Here is a 24,225-nt window from a genome sequence, read left to right as displayed (position 1 = left end):
CATGATGTAATTAGGAAGACAGAGTCTCAGTCAAACACACCTATAGAGGGCGCTCCCTTTAACATCATGCCGACCTTCTCAGAGGCCTTTGTTTGCAATGATGTTGGGATTATATCAGATACAGTTTTCTCAGCCAAGGACAGCTGTTTCGATGTATTTGCATCTCATCAGCTTGGCGTAGAGAGGACTGATCTGGTTGGTCATAAATTAAAGTGGTTTTTTCGAAAAAGGTCTGGTAATGCTATTAATGGGTTAATAAATGCCACCAAATATCTTTAGCAGTGTTTTGAGTGTTTTCTGGGGTTCTCAGTGAGCTCATTGAATCCTCTGCATTTGTTTACAACCATAACTTCCTCTTCTATGTTTCCTACAAGTTCCAGAATGCCTCACTTCTCCTCCCTCTCACACTCTGTGACCCCCTCCCTTTCTAAACACTCCCCCTCCCTTATTCCCTAGTTAGACCGCCCACTTCACTGCCAGCAACCATCTTCGTGTCATTGCCAGGCAGCTTGCGCATGCGCAATAGTCCACAATCACTCGGGAAGTCTATTGTGCATACCTGAGGTGAATAATTACTGTACGCACTTGTTAGGAGGGAGGTAGGAAGGAAGGTAAGTATGACGGGGAGGGGTGTAGTGACGGGAGTGGACAGGAAGTGAGGGGAGGGGAGGGCTGTTGACAGGAGGAAAGAGATGGAAGCGGCGAGACGGAGCGTCACTGGACACTATGAAGATGTACCTTGGGTAGCCACTTGACCAACCCAACGATAATATTTTATATTAAAATGTTTAACCCATTAACTCCGAATGAATGTACAGTCCTATGAAAAAGTTTGGGCACCCCTACTAATCTTAATCATTTTTTGTTCTAAATATTTTGGAGTTTGCAACAGCTATTTCAGTTTGATATATCTAATAACTGATGGACACAGTAATATTTCAGGATTGAAATGAGGTTTATTGTACTAACAGAAAATGTGCAATATGCATTAAACCAAAATTTGACCGGTGCAAAAATATGGGCACCTCAACAGAAAAGTGACATTAATATTTAGTAGATCCTCCTTTTGCAAAGATAACAGCCTCTAGTCGCTTCCTGTAGATTTTAATCAGTTCCTGGATCCTGGATAAAGGTATTTTGGACAAACAATTTAAGTTCAGTTAAGTTAAATGGTCGCCGAGCATGGACAGCCCGCTTCAAATCATCCCACAGATGTTCAATGATATTCAGGTCTGGGGACTGGGATGGCCATTCCAGAACATTGTAATTGTTCCTCTGCATGAATGCCTGAGGATTTGGAGCGGTGTTTTGGATCATTGTCTTGCTGAAATATCCATCCCCGGCGTAACTTCAACTTCGTCACTGATTCTTGAACATTATTCTCAAGAATCTGCTGATACTGAGTGGAATCCATGCAACCCTCAACTTTAACAAGATTCCCGATGCCGGCATTGGCCACACAGCCCCAAAGCATGATGGAACCTCCACCAAATTTTACAGTGGGTAGCATGTGTTTTTCTTGGAATGCTGTTTCTTTTTGGACGCCATGCATAACGCCTTTTTTTTATAACCAAACAACTCAATTTTTGTTTCCAAAATGAAGCTGCCTTGTCCAAATGTGCTTTTTCATACCTCAGGCAACTCTATTTGTGGCGTACGTGCAGAAATGGCTTCTTTCTCATCACTCTCCCATACAGCTTCTATTTGTGCAAAGTGCGCTGTATAGTTGACCGATGCACAGTGACACCATCTGCAGCAAGATGATGCTGCAGCTCTTTGGAGGTGGTCTGTGGATTGTCCTTGACTGTTCTCACCATTCTTCTTCTCTGCCTTTCTGATATTTTTCTTGGCCTGCCACTTCTGGGCTTAACAAGAACTGTCCCTGTGGTCTTCCATTTCCTTACTATGTTCCTCACAGTGGAAACTGACAGGTTAAATCTCTGAGACAACTTTTTGTATGCTTCCCCTGAACAACTATGTTGAACAATCTTTGTTTTCAGATCATTTGAGAGTTGTTTTGAGTAGCCCATGATGCCACTCTTCAGAGGAGATTCAAATAGGAGAACAACTTGCAATTGGCCACCTTAAATACCTTTTCTTATGATTGGATACATCTGGTTATGAAGGTCAAAGCTCACTGAGGTTACAAAACCAATTTTGTGCTTCAGTAAGTCAGTAAAAAGTAGTTAGGGGAATTCAAATCAATAAAATGATAAGGGTGCCCATACTTTCGCACCGGTCAAATTTTGGTTTAATGCATATTGCACATTTTCTGTTAGTACAATAAACCTCATTTCAATCCTGAAATATTACTGTGTCCATCAGTTATTAGATATATCAAACTGAAATGGCTGTTGCAAACACCAAAATATTTAGAACAAAAAATGATTAAGATTAATAGGGGTGCCCAAACTTTTTCATAGGACTGTATCTGTATATCCTTAGCAAATTATCAGCAGCGGATACGGGGACCGGGCTGTTGGTAACAACCATCACCCCAATGAGAATATAGGGATTTATTACTGTCCCTGTCTTCCTAATTGTCATATACCCAGATGTCAATACAGCTATGGAAGCCATCATGATGTGGCTTACTCCCGGTGGTCATGTGATCCGCCAGGGGCCAGGAACTTTAGGTGCTGCAAAATATGTGAAAAAAATAAATAATGCAAAAATTACAGTATATGTATTTAGACTTAAAAAAAGGATATATATTAGAGATGAGCGAACACTAAAATGTTCGAGGTTCGAAATTCGATTCGAACAGCCGCTCACTGTTCGAGTGTTCGAATGGGTTTCGAACCCCATTATAGTCTATGGGGAACATAAACTCGTTAAGGGGGAAACCCAAATTCGTGTCTGGAGGGTCACCAAGTCCACTATGACACCCCAGGAAATGATACCAACACCCTGGAATGACACTGGGACAGCAGGGGAAGCATGTCTGGGGGCATAAAAGTCACTTTATTTCATGGAAATCCCTGTCAGTTTGCGATTTTCGCAAGCTAACTTTTCCCCATAGAAATGCATTGGCCAGTGCTGATTGGCCAGAGTACGGAACTCGACCAATCAGCGCTGGCTCTGCTGGAGGAGGCGGAGTCTAAGATAGCTCCACACCAGTCTCCATTCAGGTCCGACCTTAGACTCCGCCTCCTCCGGCAGAGCCAGCGCTGATTGGCCGAAGGCTGGCCAATGCATTCCTATGCGAATGCAGACTTAGCAGTGCTGAGTCAGTTTTGCTCAACTACACATCTGATGCACACTCGGCACTGCTACATCAGATGTAGCAATCTGATGTAGCAGAGCCGAGGGTGCACTAGAACCCCTGTGCAAACTCAGTTCACGCTAATAGAATGCATTGGCCAGCGCTGATTGGCCAATGCATTCTATTAGCCCGATGAAGTAGAGCTGAATGTGTGTGCTAAGCACACACATTCAGCACTGCTTCATCAAGCCAATACAATGCATTAGCCAGTGCTGATTGGCCAGAGTACGGAATTCGGCCAATCAGCGCTGGCTCTGCTGGAGGAGGCGGAGTCTAAGATCGCTCCACACCAGTCTCCATTCAGGTCCGACCTTAGACTCCGCCTCCTCCGGCAGAGCCAGCGCTGATTGGCCGAAGGCTGGCCAATGCATTCCTATGCGAATGCAGACTTAGCAGTGCTGAGTCAGTTTTGCTCAACTACACATCTGATGCACACTCGGCACTGCTACATCAGATGTAGCAATCTGATGTAGCAGAGCCGAGGGTGCACTAGAACCCCTGTGCAAACTCAGTTCACGCTAATAGAATGCATTGGCCAGCGCTGATTGGCCAATGCATTCTATTAGCCCGATGAAGTAGAGCTGAATGTGTGTGCTAAGCACACACATTCAGCACTGCTTCATCAAGCCAATACAATGCATTAGCCAGTGCTGATTGGCCAGAGTACGGAATTCGGCCAATCAGCGCTGGCTCTGCTGGAGGAGGCGGAGTCTAAGGTCGGACCTGAATGGAGACTGGTGTGGAGCGATCTTAGACTCCGCCTCCTCCAGCAGAGCCAGCGCTGATTGGCCGAATTCCGTACTCTGGCCAATCAGCACTGGCTAATGCATTGTATTGGCGTGATGAAGCAGTGCTGAATGTGTGTGCTTAGCACACACATTCAGCTCTACTTCATCGGGCTAATAGAATGCATTGGCCAGCGCTGATTGGCCGAATTCCGTACTCTGGCCAATCAGTGCTGGCCAATGCATTCTATTAGCTTGATGAAGCAGAGTGTGCACAAGGGTTCAAGCGCACCCTCGGCTCTGATGTAGCAGAGCCGAGGCTGCACAAGGGTTCAAGCGCACCCTCGGCTCTGATGTAGGAGAGCCGAGGGTGCACTTGAACCCTTGTGCAGCCTCGGCTCTGCTACATCAGAGCCGAGGGTGCGCTTGAACCCTTGTGCACACTCTGCTTCATCAAGCTAATAGAATGCATTGGCCAGCGCTGATTGGCCAGAGTACGGAATTCGGCCAATCAGCGCTGGCCAATGCATCCCTATGGGAAAAAGTTTATCTCACAAAAATCACAATTACACACCCGATAGAGCCCCAAAAAGTTATTTTTAATAACATTCCCCCCTAAATAAAGGTTATCCCTAGCTATCCCTGCCTGTACAGCTATCCCTGTCTCATAGTCACAAAGTTCACATTCTCATATGACCCGGATTTGAAATCCACTATTCGTCTAAAATGGAGGTCACCTGATTTCGGCAGCCAATGACTTTTTCCAATTTTTTTCAATGCCCCCGGTGTCGTAGTTCCTGTCCCACCTCCCCTGCGCTGTTATTGGTGCAAAAAAGGCGCCAGGGAAGGTGGGAGGGGAATCGAATTTTGGCGCACTTTACCACGTGGTGTTCGATTCGATTCGAACATGGCGAACACCCTGATATCCGATCGAACATGTGTTCGATAGAACACTGTTCGCTCATCTCTAATATATATTACAATTATTTTTTTCCAAAATGGCAGAGCTTGAAGGATTTGATGATCCCCTTTAAATGGACGTGATACAGGATGCGTACCCTGTGATAACATCATTCTCTTTTATCTGAAGTGGTTGTGTAATGTGTCATTGGAAGAATGGCTTTAACAAATTCTTTCTGTTCCCATGGCAAAATGCATTAAAATAGACTGAGATATCATGATGAGTCAATTTTGATTTTCTTCCTCTTTTCCATCTAGATTTTTAATATTTTTGCATAGAAGATGATAAATGTGAACTTCTTTATCGACCAGGAGAGAAAGCAATGGGGGAGGTTTAGGTTGTCCGTACAAATGAATGTTGACTAAACTCGCTGATTTTGGTGGGAACAGCCAACTATTTCATGTGTAAGGGGGTGCCCTGAGTCTCACCATTCTTGTTGTAATAAAAGAGCTCCTAGGAGGGGTATTTGTAGGTTGCAAAAATGTCTAGGAGAGGTTTCTTCCCACACCCTATTGAAAACATATTCAAGCTTAACAAGCTTGTATATGGCATGTTGAAAGGAATTGATTTTAGTCTAATGAATAGGGTTGAGCGATCGTGTTTGGAAAAGATCGGATTCCGATCGGCGATCGAGAAAATTTCATGATTGCGATCGGAATTCCGAACACAATCTTTTTAGGTGGGATCGAGATCGGTGATTATTTCCCACAATGCTTTGCTTAGCCTTCACACTGAGTATACGCTCTGCTCATTCTCAGTGGAGTGTATACTCAGTGTGAAGGCTCCGCTGTGGTTCCATAGGAATGAATGGAAGCAGCCAGCACACAGCCTTAACCCCCTGCGCGCCAGCTGCCTCCATTCATTCTAAAGGGGAAACTAAACTAACATCTCTAGTAGCTACTTACCTCCAGAGATGGCTGCTCCGGTGCCCAGTGTTCTCCTTCTTCGCCTTGCTGCCACTCCATGCTGGTCTTCTCACCTCGCTGCCGCCGCCTCCCAGGTTAGTGTTTAAAGAGCTAGGAAGGCGGGGCTTGTGGCTTAGGAGAGTGTGAGCGGGTACAGGGCGGGGAGACGTGACGTCTCCCCTCCCAGTACCCGCCCACACTCTCCTAACCCGCCCACACTCTCCTAATCTGGGAGGCAGGGGGCAGCATGGAGCGGCAGCGATGCGAACAAGAACACCGGGCACTGGATCAGCCATCTCTGCAGGTAAGTGGACACCAGGGGGGACTAAGTAGCCAGAGGATTAAAAAAAATTCCTCTGGCTACTTAGTGATTTACTACATAGTGTGGATTCTAACAATTAAAGCGTTCAATTGTTAGATTCCATGCTGTGTAGTGAATAGGATTGTTTTTAAAATCCAAACTCTGATTAATAAAAAAATCCCATTGACTTGCATTGGGATCGGAATTGGGATCGAGATCGTGTTCGAATGAAAAATGATCGGAAATCAGATTTTAAAATCGATCCTGAAAAGTCAAGATCGGCTCAACCCTACTAATGAACTAAATTTTAAGGCCAACCTTACTAGACCATTGCAGCCATTCACCTTTTGTAAATGCAGGCGTGACCAGGCCAATGATTCACTGCAGTGGTCATGTGACTGATATATCATCTCTGCAGGAACGGCCAGGACCACCAAAGTGATAAAGAGATGGGCGTTAGATCAGACCCCCACACAAAGGACCGGAAGAGATATATGAGAAATACTATCATGGATGTTACATTGAATGATACACGAAGAGGAAGAAGAGGAGGAAAAGGATGAAGAGGAGTAAGAAGTATTAGAGTAGGAGAAGAAAAAAGGAAGAAGGAGAAAGAGAAGAAGATAAGGAAAAATAAAAAGGAGACAAAAATAAAAACAACAAGAAGAATAATATTAAGGAAAAGAAGAGGTAGAAGGAATGGGATAGAAAGGGGGAGTGATGTAAGAAAAGGAAAAGAAGGAAAGAAGAGAGGAAGAAGTAACAGAAAAAGAAGAGAAAGAAGTAGAAGAAAGAAGGAGAGAAAGACTATAAAGAGAAGAATATTAAAGTGAAAAGAATAACAATAGGGGAAGAAGGAGAGAAGAAAGTAGGAGGCAAAGGAGTGGAAGAGAAAGAAGGAAAAGAAAAGAAAGAAATTGAAGGGGAAAAAGATTAAAAAGGAGTAAAAAAAAGGAGGAATAAGGAGGAGGAAAAGAAAAGGAACAAACAAAAGAAGTGAAAAGAGAGAAGTAAAATAATAAAAACAAATAATAATAATTAGGAGAAGTGTTAGTCTTCTGAGCCACACGTTACTGGGGTGATACATATTTCTAGCCTGCTCGTCATTGGCTATTATAGAAGTTTCTCTCCATTGGTGACATTACAAAGTATTAATAGTTTGCCAATAGGGTGTGTCTAACAGAAGATGTCAATTAAGTTTACGAAGAAATATATATAAAATATACATATAAATAAAGCTTGACTTCAGGCACAAAAGGAGCAAAATAAAATACAGCCTTAACTTCCGGCAAAAACAAAATAAAATCCTGCTCGTCTGAGCAACTAACTAAACAGTAATGATAACCTAACTATACGTGTGGCTTACTACCAACCACAAAACAAGCACAAAACTGTCTCACCGGACTCAGGGTTATAGGACAGACCCACACACCTCCTCTCATTCCCTGGATCTGCATTGGAGTGCAGGATCTGGAGCCTTTTCTGGCCAAGGACACTTGGTGTTGAAGACTACTTAAGACCCGTCCTGGTCCACACATAAGTTAAAAACCTGGTGGAGATATAGTGAGAGTCCAGCACTCTGCCTGTCACCTTCTCACAACACACACACATAGCGTGGTCATAAATAAACACGATGCTAGAATAAGCCCCAGCGCACACAACAGAACAGATCATTGGCCATTTACTTACACAACACTCTCAAACAACATGGCAGCCCTTACAGTCTGCTACAACTTGTACTAGGAAAGGGCACGTCAGGAGTTAATTAATGGACTGTCATGAGTTGTAATACGTAATTTTACATGACACGCTGCTCTTCCAGTAATAGGATACACAATAGTTCCTCTTCCATTGATCGTTGTGAATACTGAATGAGGGAAGTGTAGCTACACAACCCCTGGAATCCCCGTCTCCTATACTCAGGGATTGTTTTAAGTATTCACCGAAGGGATTTATCAGATCTGATCATCTGGCAGAGTCCTTCCTTTAAAGACCTATGCGCCTCCGTTAGAAAGCTTAGCGATTTCCCTGAGAGCCTAATTAAGACGCGATAGCTCTCAAAAGACCTCGGGGCATTTTATACAACTTAATGATTCGCAGTGTTGGCAAGCTCTTGAGTATTCTGGGAAAAATCTGATCTACTGCTCTTTTCCACTGTTTTTATTTATTCCTGGCAAAAACACACACATCAAGATGGAGAGGTTGATGAAGGGGACTACAGATCGCTACGGAGTCTGCAGATCGCTTCCAAATATTTATTCACAATAATCAATTGTGGGCAGCGCTAACTAGTCGTGGAACGAGACTCGGAGATATGAAGAGGATCATTATTGAGATCTTCTGCCAAAAGCTCATTATTAATTAAATATATTCTGTAACGCAACACATTTTCATAGATTAGTTCATAAAGGGTAGACGGTGACGTTTTGGGAAAAGAGAATGGATCCTTAAGGGGAATCTGTCACTAGGTTTAGGGTCCTTAAACAAGCAGTTTCTGGGGATTATAGACCCAAATCTGGTAACCCCATGACTCCAGTTAGTTAGCAGTTTGGTATTTTGTAATCTGTTTGGCACATGCGCTGAGTAAGCCAGGTAACATATAATGCGAGTCATTGCGCATGTGCATTCTCTTTGACTTCATCTGCAGACTGTGCATGTGCAAGGTGCTGCTGGAGAACATCCTCCATTGTATATGGGATAATCAGTGAGTAGGGTTAAGTGATCGGGATCGGAAAAGATCAAATCTCTATCGGTGATCGAGCAAATATCGCGATTGGGATCGGCTGCAATATGATCGGAAATTGGATCTTGAAATCTCAAGATCGGCTCAACCCTAAACGCGACTTTTCCCATAGAGAAGCATTGACTAGGGTTGAGCGATCGGGATCGGAAAAGATCAATCCCGATCGTCGATCAAGATAATTTCACAATCGGGATCGGCTGGAAAATGATCGGAAATCGGATTTTAAAATCGATCCTGAAATCTCAAGATCGACTCAACCCTATCAGTGAGCAAACCCACAGTTCCACAGGGCCAGAATTTGGGGAGGAACCTGAAATAGAAGAATGGTTCAAATTGGTCTCCAATTATCACCATGGGAATCTAGCCTTAGACTTTATTCATATTACCATGGACACTGTCGGACCACAAAGATCACTATTATAAATGGAATAAGGTAGGAATGGTGCCCCATAACATAGTCCGCAATGGGGCCCTGTTTGGGCTTCAAGTTGCACCTACGCTAAGAAGTTACAGCCCGCTCTATTACTGAATGAGTGGGGTCCATGGGAGTTAGACTTATACTGCTTCTATCTACTGTGCATTGATGTTATTTTGCCCGCTCTTCATTACTATTGACTCCTGGACATCCTCATTATAATCTCCAGGATTTTCCATGTAAATTAATCTTGTGACTAATTAGTATGTAGCGACTCTCTCACTGAATCCTAATGAGACAAAGTCATGGCAATTGTCTCTGCGAAGTGGCTGTCAACTGGAGATCTTCATTATCTTTCCATATGTAATAAATATGGCTGTAAAAAATTTAATTGCGTGTGGGAAATTACAATGACATGGTTGAGGTTGGGGCTACACGTTGATTTATTTTCCAACCTGTGTAATGTAATATACATTTGCTGTGCATATTATTTGATCTGCATTATTTACAGTCCTATGAAAAAGTTTGGGCACCCCTATTAATCTTAATCATTTTTTGTTCTAAATATTTTGGTGTTTTCAACAGCCATTTCAGTTTGATATATCTAATAACTGATGGACACAGTAATATTTCAGGATTGAAATGAGGTTTATTGTACTAACAGAAAATGTGCAATATGCATTAAACCAAAATTTGACCGGTGCGAAAGTATGGGCACCCTTATCATTTTATTGATTTGAATTCCCCTAACTACTTTTTACTGACTTACTGAAGCACAAAATTGGTTTTGTAACCTCAGTGAGCTTTGACCTTCATAACCAGATGTATCCAATCATAAGAAAAGGTATTTAAGGTGGCCAATTGCAAGTTGTTCTCCTATTTGAATCTCCTCTGAAGAGTGGCATCATGGGCTACTCAAAACAACTCTCAAATGATCTGAAAACAAAGATTGTTCAACATAGTTGTTCAGGGGAAGCATACAAAAAGTTGTCTCAGAGATTTAACCTGTCAGTTTCCACTGTGAGGAACATAGTAAGGAAATGGAAGACCACAGGGACAGTTCTTGTTAAGCCCAGAAGTGGCAGGCCAAGAAAAATATCAGAAAGGCAGAGAAGAAGAATGGTGAGAACAGTCAAGGACAATCCACAGACCACCTCCAAAGAGTTGCAGCATCATCTTGCTGCAGATGGTGTCACTGTGCATCGGTCAACTATACAGCGCACTTTGCACAAATAGAAGCTGTATGGGAGAGTGATGAGAAAGAAGCCATTTCTGCACGTATGCCACAAATAGAGTTGCCTGAGGTATGAAAAAGCACATTTAGACAAGGCAGCTTCATTTTGGAAACAAAAATTGAGTTGTTTGGTTATAAAAAAAGGCGTTATGCATAGCGTCCAAAAAGAAACAGCATTCCAAGAAAAACACATGCTACCCACTGTAAAATTTGGTGGAGGTTCCATCATGCTTTGGGGCTGTGTGGCCAATGCCGGCATCGGGAATCTTGTTAAAGTTGAGAGTCGCATGGATTCCACTCAGTATCAGCAGATTCTTGAGAATAATGTTCAAGAATCAGTGACGAAGTTGAAGTTACGCCGGGGATGGATATTTCAGCAAGACAATGATCCAAAACACCGCTCCAAATCCTCAGGCATTCATGCAGAGGAACAATTACAATGTTCTGGAATGGCCATCCCAGTCCCCAGACCTGAATATCATTGAACATCTGTGGGATGATTTGAAGCGGGCTGTCCATGCTCGACGACCATCTAACTTAACTGAACTTGAATTGTTTGTCCAAAATACCTTTATCCAGGATCCAGGAACTGATTAAAATCTACAGGAAGCGACTAGAGGCTGTTATCTTTGCAAAAGGAGGATCTACTAAATATTAATGTCACTTTTCTGTTGAGGTGCCCATACTTTTGCACCGGTCAAATTTTGGTTTAATGCATATTGCACATTTTCTGTTAGTACAATAAACCTCATTTCAATCCTGAAATATTACTGTGTCCATCAGTTATTAGATATATCAAACTGAAATAGCTGTTGCAAACTCCAAAATATTTAGAACAAAAAATGATTAAGATTAATAGGGGTGCCCAAACTTTTTCATAGGACTGTATTATTTATTTTGCCTACTTATGTAGAATCATGTGACCAAAGATGACAGTATTGCTCTGCAGCATTACAATTAGAATAAGTGTATATCTTTGATCACTATACTACTGTATATATCCTTAATTACACTCCCGTGTCTAATCACTAATCTTGAGGGGTTAGATTGGGGGATAGCTGCATATACACATATGCATATCAGCTACTCTATGGATGGTCTGTACTCTGTGTACTGTCTAATATATTTGGCTCTGTTCACATTTAGGGGAAGAGTACTTCACTTCCTAAAAGTAGTATACAGGGATGCAGTATTTCCTTCAATAGTGTGAAGGTCTCAATGGAAGAATGGACTTCACACAAATGTCGAGAATTTATTCACCATTTATTCACAAGTAGATTTGTAGAGTAGAGTAGACTAAAGTGGAACTTTACAGCATGAAAAAATACAGCAACTTTTCTAGTTTTTTTTATATGGAATAAATATTGGTTCAGATTTACTATTACTGTCTAAAAGTTAACTACCGTATATACACGAGTATAAGCCGACCCGAATATAAGCTGAGACCCCTAATTTTACCAAAAAAAAAAAACCTGGGAAAACTTATTGACTCGAGTATAAGCCGAGGGGGGGAAATCCACTATTGCAGATAAAGTCTGGTCATGTGCATTGCAGCTTAGTAACTCCATGGGGATCATAGTAATAGCAGTTAACCCCATCATGTCCCTCACATTAACCCCCTGTGTGCCTCACATAAGAGTTACTGATATGTGGGACATATGGAGGTAATAATTAGGTATCTTCATAATTAAGGTCCTTCATTAGTCCCCCCATGTGTCTCACATATTAGTAACCCTTATATGGGGCACACAGGGGTTAATATGAGGGACATGATGGGGTTAACTGCTATTAATGTGAGGCACATGGAGTTACTGAAACTAAATTAATAACCCCAAATGCCTGACATTAATAGGCAGAGTAACTAAAGGAAGGTCCCTGTGTGTCACGTTACTGCAGCTTCCTCTCCTCCATACAACAGACATCTTCCATAAGACACAATGAATCCCGGCCACTCATCTGCAGGGTAGATGCTAAATCCTAGTGTGCTAAAGGACCTCTGATGACGTCATGATCATGTGATCAGACTCTGGTGTGAGCGGAGCTACTAGGATTTAGACTCAACCTTATCTGCAGATGTTACATACCAGTGGCTACAGGACCTTTGATGACATCACAGTCACGTGACCTCATGACAAGCCAATCACAGAGCAGCAGCACTAAAGGATCCCTCCCGATTCCAGGTCCTTCCAGTTTTCTGTGCTCCGTGGACCCTGACTCATGTATAAGCCGAGGAGAGCTTTATCAGGATGAAAAATGTGCTGGAAAAGTCGGCTTATACTCGAGTATATACGGTATCTTGACACCTCCTATTAGTTGGCTTACTTTATACTTTGTACTTTTTACATTTTTTCATTTTGTTTTCTGTCCCAGGGGAAAAAATGAACAGGTGATCTTTTGGTTGCTCATATAATGCACTGTAATAACCATAGGCAGGACCTAATGGTCATAAATACATAGAAGCCCTGGAGACCATTAGACTCTGGGCTGCCCTGGCACACACAACACCCCACATTTTCAAAGGGTGATGCCAGGGATGAAAGAGCTGATCTACCTCTGTAACCCCTTTGGTGTCTGCGTCAGCCATGACAGTAGCATATAAGGGATTGAGTGCCTACAATCGGTGTTAACTTCAATAGCAGCTAATAGAGCAAAGTACCAGCTTATATACATGACACCCACGAATGATGGCTCTGGCACTATGACTGGGACATAATAGAACACTACTCTTATTAACCCCGGGTTTCCAGGGAGCGGGTATCCACAGTAGGGATTTACTATAGGTAATGGGGCCTGTGGGCTCCCTGGTTTAGGAGCACTGCTGCAACTGCAACACCTGTGGCTCCGACACCTCATTCAAGTAAATCGAGTCAAGGTACAATCCATACACACACATGTACATGGAAATAGATGGAGCTGTTTTGGGGGAAAAAAATCCAGCATTTTTCTAAATCGATAACATATTGCAATATCAAGACGCATCAATCTTCAACATATGCAATTTAACAGGTCAGTATATTGAATTTTACAATGATGAGGATGAAATATTACTAAAATGTACATTTTTTTATGCACATGTTGCTGTTTTTTGGAATAAGAGGAGAGATTCTTATCTTGGATCTTACTACCGATGGCTCCCACTTTGCGTATCTGGCTTTGGTGGCATTGCGTTTGTGCCATCCTTGTCGCACAGATCACCGATGTGACATATCCTACAGAAAATGATTTTCTCCAGATGGCCTGCAAATTCTAGATATTGAAATATTTTGGACAACCCAGTAAAACAGATTGCAAGCAAGCTGCTGATCTCTGCAAGTTGTAATACCACGCAATAGGAATGCCAAGGGCATAAGACTGGTATATGAAACAAAACCCATTTGGCAAATTCACCAACCAAGGCAAACAGTTGTTTGTCACCGACGCAAACATAATAATGTGTAAGTGCTGTGTGAGGGGGGCAGAAAAAGATGAAAATAAACAAATCCTTGAGAGTAACGGAACATAAGCTAGGAGAGTGGGTATAAGTGAAAACGGGGCAAAAATTATGTCCTGAGTCACTTCTTAGCATTCTTTACAGTGTCCAGAGCTGTTTTCTGGCGAGTTATACAGGAAATCTACACCCGTTCGCAGACATATGCCTTATTTATTCAGAAGCAGGGTCTATATTAAGACTGACATAGAAAATGAGTCTTTATAAATTGCCCCATAGAGCATAGTCAAAAGATAGTATTCTAGCATTCTTCAGCTACCACTAGAGGACACCCATGAGATTATTGCCTATTGTTTATGTTTTAGAATTCATAATATGAAAAATATTCAAAAAACACTATAGCTCCCTCTAGTGGCGACAATACACTAGAGATTTTGGGATTGGGACAGATTTACTAATAATGTCTAAAAATTACTCTGTGAAAAGCTAGACTAGACAGTCTTAAAGAGAGTCTATCACCTTCCTTAACCCCTTCAAGTTGCCACTATAGCACTGTAGGCGCTGTGACATGCTTCCATATCACACCTTCATTATGTTTCACAGTCCCGTGGAAGCCAAGAAAAAGATGTTTTCTCCATTAAACAAATTAGGTGCTCAGAGCATGGGGGCATTCCCAGAGACCTCCGAGCAAAGCTTTCCTAATTGAAGACATGCTTTAGTCCACCCCTTGGCCAGTGGAAAATGATAGTCCCCCTGCTGTGATGTCATCACCTGCATGGTTAAATCTTGCGCATGCACGCTAGGCACTTGTAGCGTTCAGCATGTATGAGCATATAGCTCATACTGTATATACTTATGAATTGAGATTCGTGGTGCATACTGCACATGAATGAGACTTCACAGACCAGGTGACGTCACAGCAGCGGGACTATCATTTCCCACTGGTCAGGGGGTGGCATAAAGGAGCATGTTTTCAACAGAGAAAGCTGTGCTTGTAGATCTTCGGGAATGGCCACCAAGTTTGCATAATGAAGAGAACTTCTTTTTCTTGGCATTCACGGGACTGTGAAACTTAATGAAGGTATAATATGGAAGCATGTCACAGCACCTACAGTGCTATGTCGGTAGCTTGAAGGGGTTAAGGAAGGTGGTAGACTGCCTTTAAAACTCAACATTGTGCCTGATGCTGGATACACCAAAATTTTGGCGTATTTTTGGTACATGCGGGCGCAACTTAGGCCTTGCCCGCTTTCTACTAAACCACTCCTCTTTCCCATGAAGTCACACCCCATTTCATACAAGTCTAAAAATTTTGCTTATAAATCTACCCCATTGATTCGATAAAAAAATGATTGCAATTTTTACAGAACTTTTAATAAGGCTCCAAACTATCATCTGACTTTTTACCATGTATAGAGAATATCTTAGTAAATTGGAGTTGTCGCTTTTATTCAGTCCGCACGGTCTGTAAGGGTTAACTTTGCTTCCCAATTTATGGCTCCTTTTTACAAGGGAAAATATTTTGATCTGGTTTGACGTGAGAAACATGGGAAACTGCAATCCTTGTGCTCCCGAGAGGGAAATCCTTCAAACTAAACATGGGAATTCAGCTAGCCACGAAAGGATGTGGAATGCTGGATCAAAGACGCCAATGTATCGAGCTGCAAATTGTGTCTCATTCCCATATCACTACTCCAGATGGGGGGGAAGTAAGGAGCAATGTGAACAACATCTAACAATGGTGTCCCTCTGTATTACACGCTAAGCTCTTTTATCTTATTTTCTCCCATTAAAGGAAATTTATCAAAAAATAAGAGCACTTCCAATTTGGAAAACAAATACAGAAAATATGGAGGAAATTTTAAAAAAATTAAATAAACCATTATGGTTTAGCATATCAAGGAACGAGTGTTTCTGGAATTCCAGAATGTTGAATAGGTTTTTAGGATTTATTATCTGGACCCCAGTGCTGGATAGGTGACCATCTCTTCTTTAGTGAACCATAGACTACCTATACTGGCACATTACACCCGGCTACCACCCATAATTAATGTTAATGCCGACGTTGATGGTCAAAGGTAAAATTTCTAAAATTCGTGGAGGGGCTTCCAAAGTGTGTTGACCCATGCACACATGAGTACCTAGTGACTATGAGTTACCTGAGTTAATAGAAGAAATGGGTAAACAACCCAAGATTTGTTATTTTTGGATTTGTTTGTTTTTTGTATCGAACAAGTTCAACTGGAAGTGATATTACAGACAGTATAATATGATGGCCTCTCCTCACAGTATAATGTCCCATAGCAGCCCTTACACACAGTATAATGTCCCATTACGACCCCTCCACACAGTATAATGTCCCAAAGTGCCCCCTCTGCACAGTATAATGTCCCATCGCAGCCCCTCTACACAGTATAATATTTCATGGCGGCCCCTTCACACAGTATAATGTCCCATAGTAGAACCTCAACACAGTATAATGTCCCAAAGTGCCCCCTCTGCACAGTATAATGCCCCATCACAGCCCCTCTACACAGTATAATATTTCATAGTGTCCCCTCCACACAGTATAATGTCCCATAGTGACACCTATACACAGTATAATGTCCCATAGTGACACATATACACATTATAATGTCCCATAGTGTCCCCTCCACACAGTATAATGTCCCATAGTTGCCCCTCCACACAGTATAATGTCCCATAGTGGCCCCTCCACACAGTATAATGTCCCATAGTTGCCCCTCCACACAGTATAATGTCCTATAGTGGCCTCTCCACACAGTATAATGTCCCATAGTGGCCCCTCCACACAGTATAATGTCCCATAGTTGCCCCTCCACACAGTATAATGTCCTATAGTGGCCTCTCCACACAGTATAATGTCCCATAGTGGCCCCTCCACACAGTATAATGTCCCATAGTTGCCCCTCCACACAGTATAATGTCCTATAGTGGCCTCTCCACACAGAATAATGTCCCATAGTGACACCTATACACAGTATAATGTTCCATAGCAGCCTCCCCAAGCATTATTCAGCAGAACCCGAAATTTTTGTGGTACACCACCCACAAATTATCATACTCTGGAGTCTGAAAAGATCGGAGGCCCAGGGGAGTTGACAAACATAAAAAACAGTGTTTGTACTTGAAACAAAACACATCAGACATATTGGATTATCTTGATGAATTCTTGTGGTTTTTTGCTGATGAGCAACTCCAGAGTTAGATAAAGATTGTCTACTAGCCACATTGGTCAGTTAAAAGGGTTAAAAAAAAATTGGGCAACCCATTGGATAGCCAGGGGAGGTGTAATATAAATTTTAAAAAAAGCATACTCACCGCTCTTGTTCTGGGACCTCTTTGTCAGAAGTGACCATGGAGGCCAATCAGTGTTCTCAGTGGTCACTGGTAAAGAACCATTGACGTATATGAGTATATGATGTCATCAGGACACGTTGATCCAGGGTTGTTATACTGGCTGCCAGATTAGAGTCGGGAAGGAATTTTTTCCCTGAAATGGGGCAATTGGCATGAGCCTCATGGGGTTTTTTGCCTTCCCCTGGATCAACACTGTAGGGGATTGTAGGGTTATAGGTTGGACTTGATGGACTGATGTCTTTATCCAACCTCATTTACTATGTATCCGTCCCTCTCCAGCGACTGCTGAGGCAACTAAGTGGTCATAGCCATCACGTGAGGCACATGACTTCTAACAAAGAAGCCTCAGCACGAGCCTGAATGGACACAACAGAGGGTCAGAATAGGCTGCTAATATGCACTCCATGGGTGGCTCCAATTCTTGCAGTTGTCTTATAAGGACATGGGCTTGTGTGTCTGGTGGAGCAGGTTCCCCAGGTTCTCCAAGTCATTGCCAAATTGTGACACTTCATGTATCATCATTTTTACCTCTATCAACCATTCATTACAGGATCTAGCTACTTATATAGTTTGCTATAACTCACAAATGTTGTAAAGCCAAAATTTTCATGGGTCCTGACAACAGGAGAAAGGGTGGGTCTAAGGTTCAATATGAGAAAAAGAACTTATTCCCCATGGAAATACAAAAAAATCTCCTGTTTATCTAAAAAATATCTCAAAATAGCTATGAACAAATACATAACTACCCAAAAAAGGAAATTCAACGGATGAATAAAATTCTTACCTTATAAATATCCAGAAATCCGCACTGATAGTCAAATCTGGTGTAAAGTTCATTGAGCATACTAATCACTTGCATTGGCGTACATTGAGCACAGACGGCGGTGAACCCCACAATGTCAGAAAAGAGCATTGTGACATCATCAAACTTGCGAGCCTCCACAGTCTTCCCTTCCCAAAGCTGCTGGGCCACATCTCCTGGAAATATGGAATAGAGAAGATCCACCGTTTTCTTCTTCTCTTCCTCTAAAGCTTGATGAGTTTTTTCCAAAGTGGCTTTCAATTTATCCATTCGCTTTTTAAGACCATCTTGAGCCTTGGCTTGCTCGCCAACCAGGATGACGTCTCGGGTAGCATCATGGATTGGGATATCAGAAAGATGCAATCCTCGTCCCATCAGTTCATCCAGTTTATCAACACGAGGAGAACCCAAAAAGACGATGGAATTGGATTCAGGGACATGGATCATTTGTCCTTTTATTTCCATCACCTGCAATAACGAAAACATAAAAATTAGTTGAAAGACCAATAAACCTCGAAATGTTCATGTTAATAATGACCTGATATCCTGTTACATAATAGGCAAATCATTCTAATTTGCACAATTGTGATAATAGATACACGTCTGATCTTCAGAGCAGATTTCACGGCTGCTTAATCTCAATTGATGTTGTAATTTCTACTATAGATTTTACTCTATTACCTACGGCGAATTCCAAAGGCTCGTTGGAAATTTTGTCATTGATTTGCAGTAAAATCAGCAGGAGAAAGTCGACAGCAAGAAATTTGTACACAAATTTTTCTGATGCTTGTGCTAGCCTTCCGAACAAGTGATCGCCATTGCTGATGCACATACTGATAGTAGAAGGCAAAGTTTCTAATATTGCTAAATATACCAGTGTCAATGGGGCAGCTTCCAATATTTGTTGACCCGGACCCATTGCAAAGATTTCTAGTGATGTGATCTATCCCTATTGCTTCTGACTTTCCACCAACATGAAAATACCTAGTGGTAATTTCAGTGGAGTCTCGATATCAACATCCTGTATTAATAGTATGAATACTATACGCTGTTGATACCTTTTTTACCATTAACAAGGTATCTATGACTGAGGAATCTCATTTTGTTAATCTTTTCTATCTGGATACAAACCAATAATAACCACCTTTTCTCATTAGGAAGTCATTAACCAATTAACATACATCTGAAAAAAGCTAACTCTAAAATATACACAGTACCACCTTATCAGAGATTGGCAAATCGACTTTTGATTGGGACTCAGCAGAGACATAGGCACGTGCGGGCATGATGATGTCATGACACTCAGTTTACCCTTGTGACCATCGGTCGACCCAATCACAGCCACCAAAAGTAACCAGTGCTCAATGATGTCACAGAAGAGTGCCAGACATCATCAGAAAAAGTGTTATACACTCACTACAAGGAGGCCCAAAAGAGTTAAGAGAAGGTGAGTTTGAATTTTTTTTTTCCCCTATCTTCTCTGGACCTCCATCTATTATACTCTGGAGTCAGAAAAGACCCCAGAGTGTAATAATGTCACTTTCACTTTGACATAACTTCAGCTGTGTTTGTCTTAGAGAGCTAAAAATTAGAGATAGGTTCCTAGGAGCCCTGACAGTGTTCTACACTATGTTTTATAGATAGGTTCCTAGGAGCCCTGACAGTGTTCTACACTATGTTTTATAGATAGGTTCCTAGGAGCCCTGACAGTGTTCTACACTATGTTTTATAGATAGGTTCCTAGGAGCCCTGACAGTGTTCTACACTATGTTTTATAGATAGGTTCCTAGGAGCCCTGACAGTGTTCTACACTATGGTTTATAGATAGGTTACTAGGAGCCCTGACAGTGTTCTACACTATGTTTTATAGATAGCTTCCTAGGAGCCCTGACAGTGTTCTACACTATGTCTTATAGTTAGGTTCCTAGGAGCCCTGACAGTGTTATACACTATGTTTTATAGATAGGTTCCTAGGAGCCCTGACAGTGTTCTACACTATGGTTTATAGATAGGTTCCTAGGAGTCCTGACAGTGTTCTACACTATGTTTTATAGATAGGTTCCTAGGAGTCCTGACAGTGTTCTACACTATGTTTTATAGATAGGTTCCTAGGAGTCCTGACAGTGTTCTACACTATGTTTTATAGATATCTTCCTAGGAGCCCTGACAGTGTTCTACACTATGTCTTATAGTTAGGTTCCTAGGAGCCCTGACAGTGTTATACACTATGTCTTATAGTTAGGTTCCTAGGAGCCCTGACAGTGTTATACACTATGTATTATAGATAGGTTCCTAGGAGCCCTGACAGTGTTATACACTATGTTCTGAGCCAATTTATGGTTTGGTTTCTACTGAATTAGTTCAACCCAAAACAAATCAGGGACCTGAGCTGGCCAAATGAAGCAAACCCCAAATGAAGCAAATCTCTAGGGATTTGCCCATCCTTACATTTTATTAAGATCCTGCATGGAACTCAAGCTCTTTGCTTATTCTCCAAAAGGAGAAAAAGTTTTTAAAAAAATGGTGTTCTCTATTAGAACTTTCTGTATATCCTGGTTGAACAAAATATCTAGGAATAAACATGACAAACCTTGTTCCCATCAACAACGGACAATGCAAAACAGTAGTTTATTGGATTGTTTTACCAACTTTTGGTGGGCCACACACGACATACCTGTTGGTTAAATGCTCCTTTTGATCAATTTATACCTCTTCCAATCTATCCAAACATGCACACAAACACTTCTTCTTTCTGCCTTATATGTGACGTCACATCTCTAGGGGCTGTAATTGGGTTTCAGCAGTCACAAGGGGCATGTCAATGTTGTATGATGCTTGCCCATGTCTATACTTTCCCCTCCTGAGTCAGAAGTCCCCATGCAGATGGTCAGCAAATCCCACCAAGTCCTACCATCAGCAAGTTTTTCCATCATATCCAACTGTATGGCCACCATTGGGCCAACTGGACCAGTCTAAACTCGATACGTTTATATACTGAACCCTGGCATAAAATAATAAGTATACTCCTTGCCCAACTGAAGTTGACATTCTATTTTTTTAATTGGAACAGCTCACATATACAAAAAATTTCAACCCATTTGCTTTAGGGCTGCAGACTGAATTCAAGAGAAGGTCCTACCACTACTATATGGTTCGGGTTGTTGGTATTTTTGGAGCTAAGATGTCCTACAGCTCCTGTCCCAAGATCTTCATTACCTTTAGCTCAGTATTAGAGATGAGCGAGTAGTATTCGATCGAGTAGGTATTCGATCGAATACTATGGTATTCAAAATACTCGTACTCAATCGAATACTACTAGCTATTCGCAGTAAATATTCGATTCAGAACCAGCGTTGATTGGCCAAATACTATACAGTGTAAAGCATTCGGCAAATCAGCTCTGGTTCTACAGCAGGCTCGTCCTTGCTAGTCGGCAGAGAGCTGGCAGCTTGCTGTTAGGAGGGAGCAGACTTTTTCTCATAGAAATGAATTGACCAGCGTTGATTGGCCAGTGTACAGCATTCGGCCAATCAACGCTGGTTCTGCAGGAGGCTCGTCTGTGAGAAGGCGGAGTCTAAGATCGGACCACAGCAGTCTCCATTGTGTCCGATCTCAGACTCCGCCTCCTCACAGACGAGCCTCCAGCAGAACCAGCGTTGATTGGCCAAATGCTGTACACTGCCCAATCAACACTGGTCAATTCATCCCTACGAGCCTGCTGCAGAACCAGCGTTGATTTGCCGCAGGCTTGTCTTTGCTAGTCAGGAGAGCTGGCAGCTTGCTATTATGAAGAAGCTTACTTTTTATCAGTGCAACTGCAAGCGCTGTGCAGTTAAAGCGCACGGACCCCATAGACTATAATGGGTTCCATGCGCTTTAACTGCACAGCGCTCCTCCTAAACACTCTCCTCCTGCTACTCGTGGACTTGGTGACTCTCCTTTAGTCGAATAGTGGTTTCCCCTGAAACGAGTGTTTTTTCCCATAGGCTATAATGGGATTCAATATTCGATCAAGTAGTCAAATATTGAGGCTCTACTCGAAAAGAATCTCGAATATTTCACTGTTCGCTCATCTCTACTCAGTAATATTCTATGCGACTACAACTTAGGAGTTATTTACAAAAAACAGTAACTTTTTAGTCAAAATTACTTGCAAAGATACTGCATTTTTCCATCTGGATGCAGAATATTCTATTTATTATTTTAAGTACATGAACCCCATTACTTTGAAGGCTAAAAAATAAACCATTTCTTATTGTCAAGCAGAAAATGCTAATAGCGTGCAGCAGAATCTTAAAGATGAAACAGAATGTTTTTCATCTGAGATATAAAAAGAATAAATTAGATAAACATACTTGCTATATAAAGCTGAAGGCCGAAATAATAAACACAACAAAACCTAAGCTAGATGCCTGGTAAAGATAGTGGCAATATCTGAGATGGACAGCGCAGGCATCAGTGTCAAGGATGAAAGAGAAACGATGGCGATTGTGCTGAAAGAATCTCATTATTGTGTAGTGAGAACCAGAAATACAGAAGAAACAATGTCACTCCCCAATATAAAGGAACAGGCTCGACAGAGAGAAAGTCGCTTACGAAAAAATACGAGTTCTGATTCCACCTTCAGAGGATGAGAATATTCTACTAATTTTCCTTTGATAAATATTTTATATATGGAGTTAGAACTATCGACCTGTTTTATCATACAGATGTATCCACTTTTACTTTTTCCGGGATTTGGTTAAGGGTTCCATTTTCTCACAAACAGATTTCACAGGGTATTATATTTCATTTACTGTAATGCAACACTGGGAATGGTATTTATTAATTTTCTAATTATGGATTGTGAAAAGGTGACAGGCGGAGTGCTCGAGTCCCGATACATATCTCCTCCAGGTTTCTGACCTATGTGTGGTCCAGTGCTGGTCTTGAGAAGGCCTCAGCTCCAGGTGTGGGTCCTGGGCTTGTTCCTGGGTCATAAAAGGCTGCAGATCCTGGGAGGAGAGGAGGTGCCTGGGTCTGTCCTGACACACTGAGAGTCTTTTTGTTGATTTGTGTGGCTGGTACTAAGCCACCTGTACAGCTAGTACTTATTGTCTAGCTAGTGCTTGGACGGGCAGGGTTTTGTTTCACACTCTTTATTTTGTTCATTTTGTACCTTAAGTGTAGGTTTATTGATGTTGCTGTTTTTCTAAATAAACCTGTTTGCTGCAGATTTTGTGTCCCTATCTCTAACTGGCTGGGTCCGCACCATTGCTGCTGCCGAGCTATTGCCCCCCAAATAATTACATAGTAGATGAGATTGAGTAAGAACTCAGATCCATTCATTCTAACCGATAACCCTACAGTGTTGATCCACAAGAAGGCTAAAAAGAGGCTGATACCAGTTGCCCCATGTCAAAGGAAAAAGTACCATCCTGACCCCAATACGAGCAACTAGAACTAACCCTGGATTAACGTGTCGATTTGGGTTACTGTTTCAATTTTGTCTCATTTGCTCTTCTCCATATTGCTGGTTATACTGAGCTGATGACGTTCCGTCAGTGGGGTCACTGCTAAAGGCCAAACAGAACGCCATTGGTGGGTCATTCATGTGCTATATTTTCAGTTGTGGGGACGTGCCGTTGTAGTAGAGTTTGTAAGGTGTGCCACATTCGGAACATCACTGGTAGGCAGGCTCCATCTGGAATACAATGGAGTAAGAAGTGTTGGGCAGACTCTGTCCAGAGAATTACCTCTACAGGGTGGGCACTGTGCATGGTCTATCCTCAGCTTTACAGTGCACATACAAGGCAGCTGCATAGGATCTGGTGTGATGATTGATTTGATGACGGTTGCTGTAACGTATGCTCCGCTCAGCACCAGCCATTACTATGGGCATCACAGGTACACTGGAGGAACGCTGTGACAGCACCTTATGCAGATGCCCTGTATGTGTATGGCCAAGCTGAGTATAGATCACGTCTAGGATCCTTCACACTTCGGATGGCGCCTGTCCTGCAGTGATGATTCTCCAAAAATGGCCTGCTCACTTCTCCTGCTCCTATACATTTTGGATGGAGCCTG

The 24,225-nt window shown here is 42.1% G+C and overlaps 1 protein-coding gene across 1 annotated transcript in view; it reads right to left on the bottom strand.

Moving 5' to 3' along the window:
- The window catches only part of GUCY1A2 (guanylate cyclase 1 soluble subunit alpha 2), a 137,602-nt gene that overhangs the window by 34,765 nt on the left and 78,612 nt on the right, over positions 1-24,225 (bottom strand). Inside the window, exon 5 of the mRNA XM_075266123.1 lies at positions 18,142-18,627. Coding sequence (XP_075122224.1) covers positions 18,142-18,627 — 486 coding nt within the window. The remainder of the gene's footprint in view (positions 1-18,141; positions 18,628-24,225) is intronic.

Source organism: Leptodactylus fuscus, chromosome 2, assembly GCF_031893055.1.
Source record: "Leptodactylus fuscus isolate aLepFus1 chromosome 2, aLepFus1.hap2, whole genome shotgun sequence".
NCBI classification, from domain to species: domain Eukaryota; kingdom Metazoa; phylum Chordata; class Amphibia; order Anura; family Leptodactylidae; genus Leptodactylus; species Leptodactylus fuscus.
This window is presented reverse-complemented; position numbering and strand designations above follow the sequence as displayed.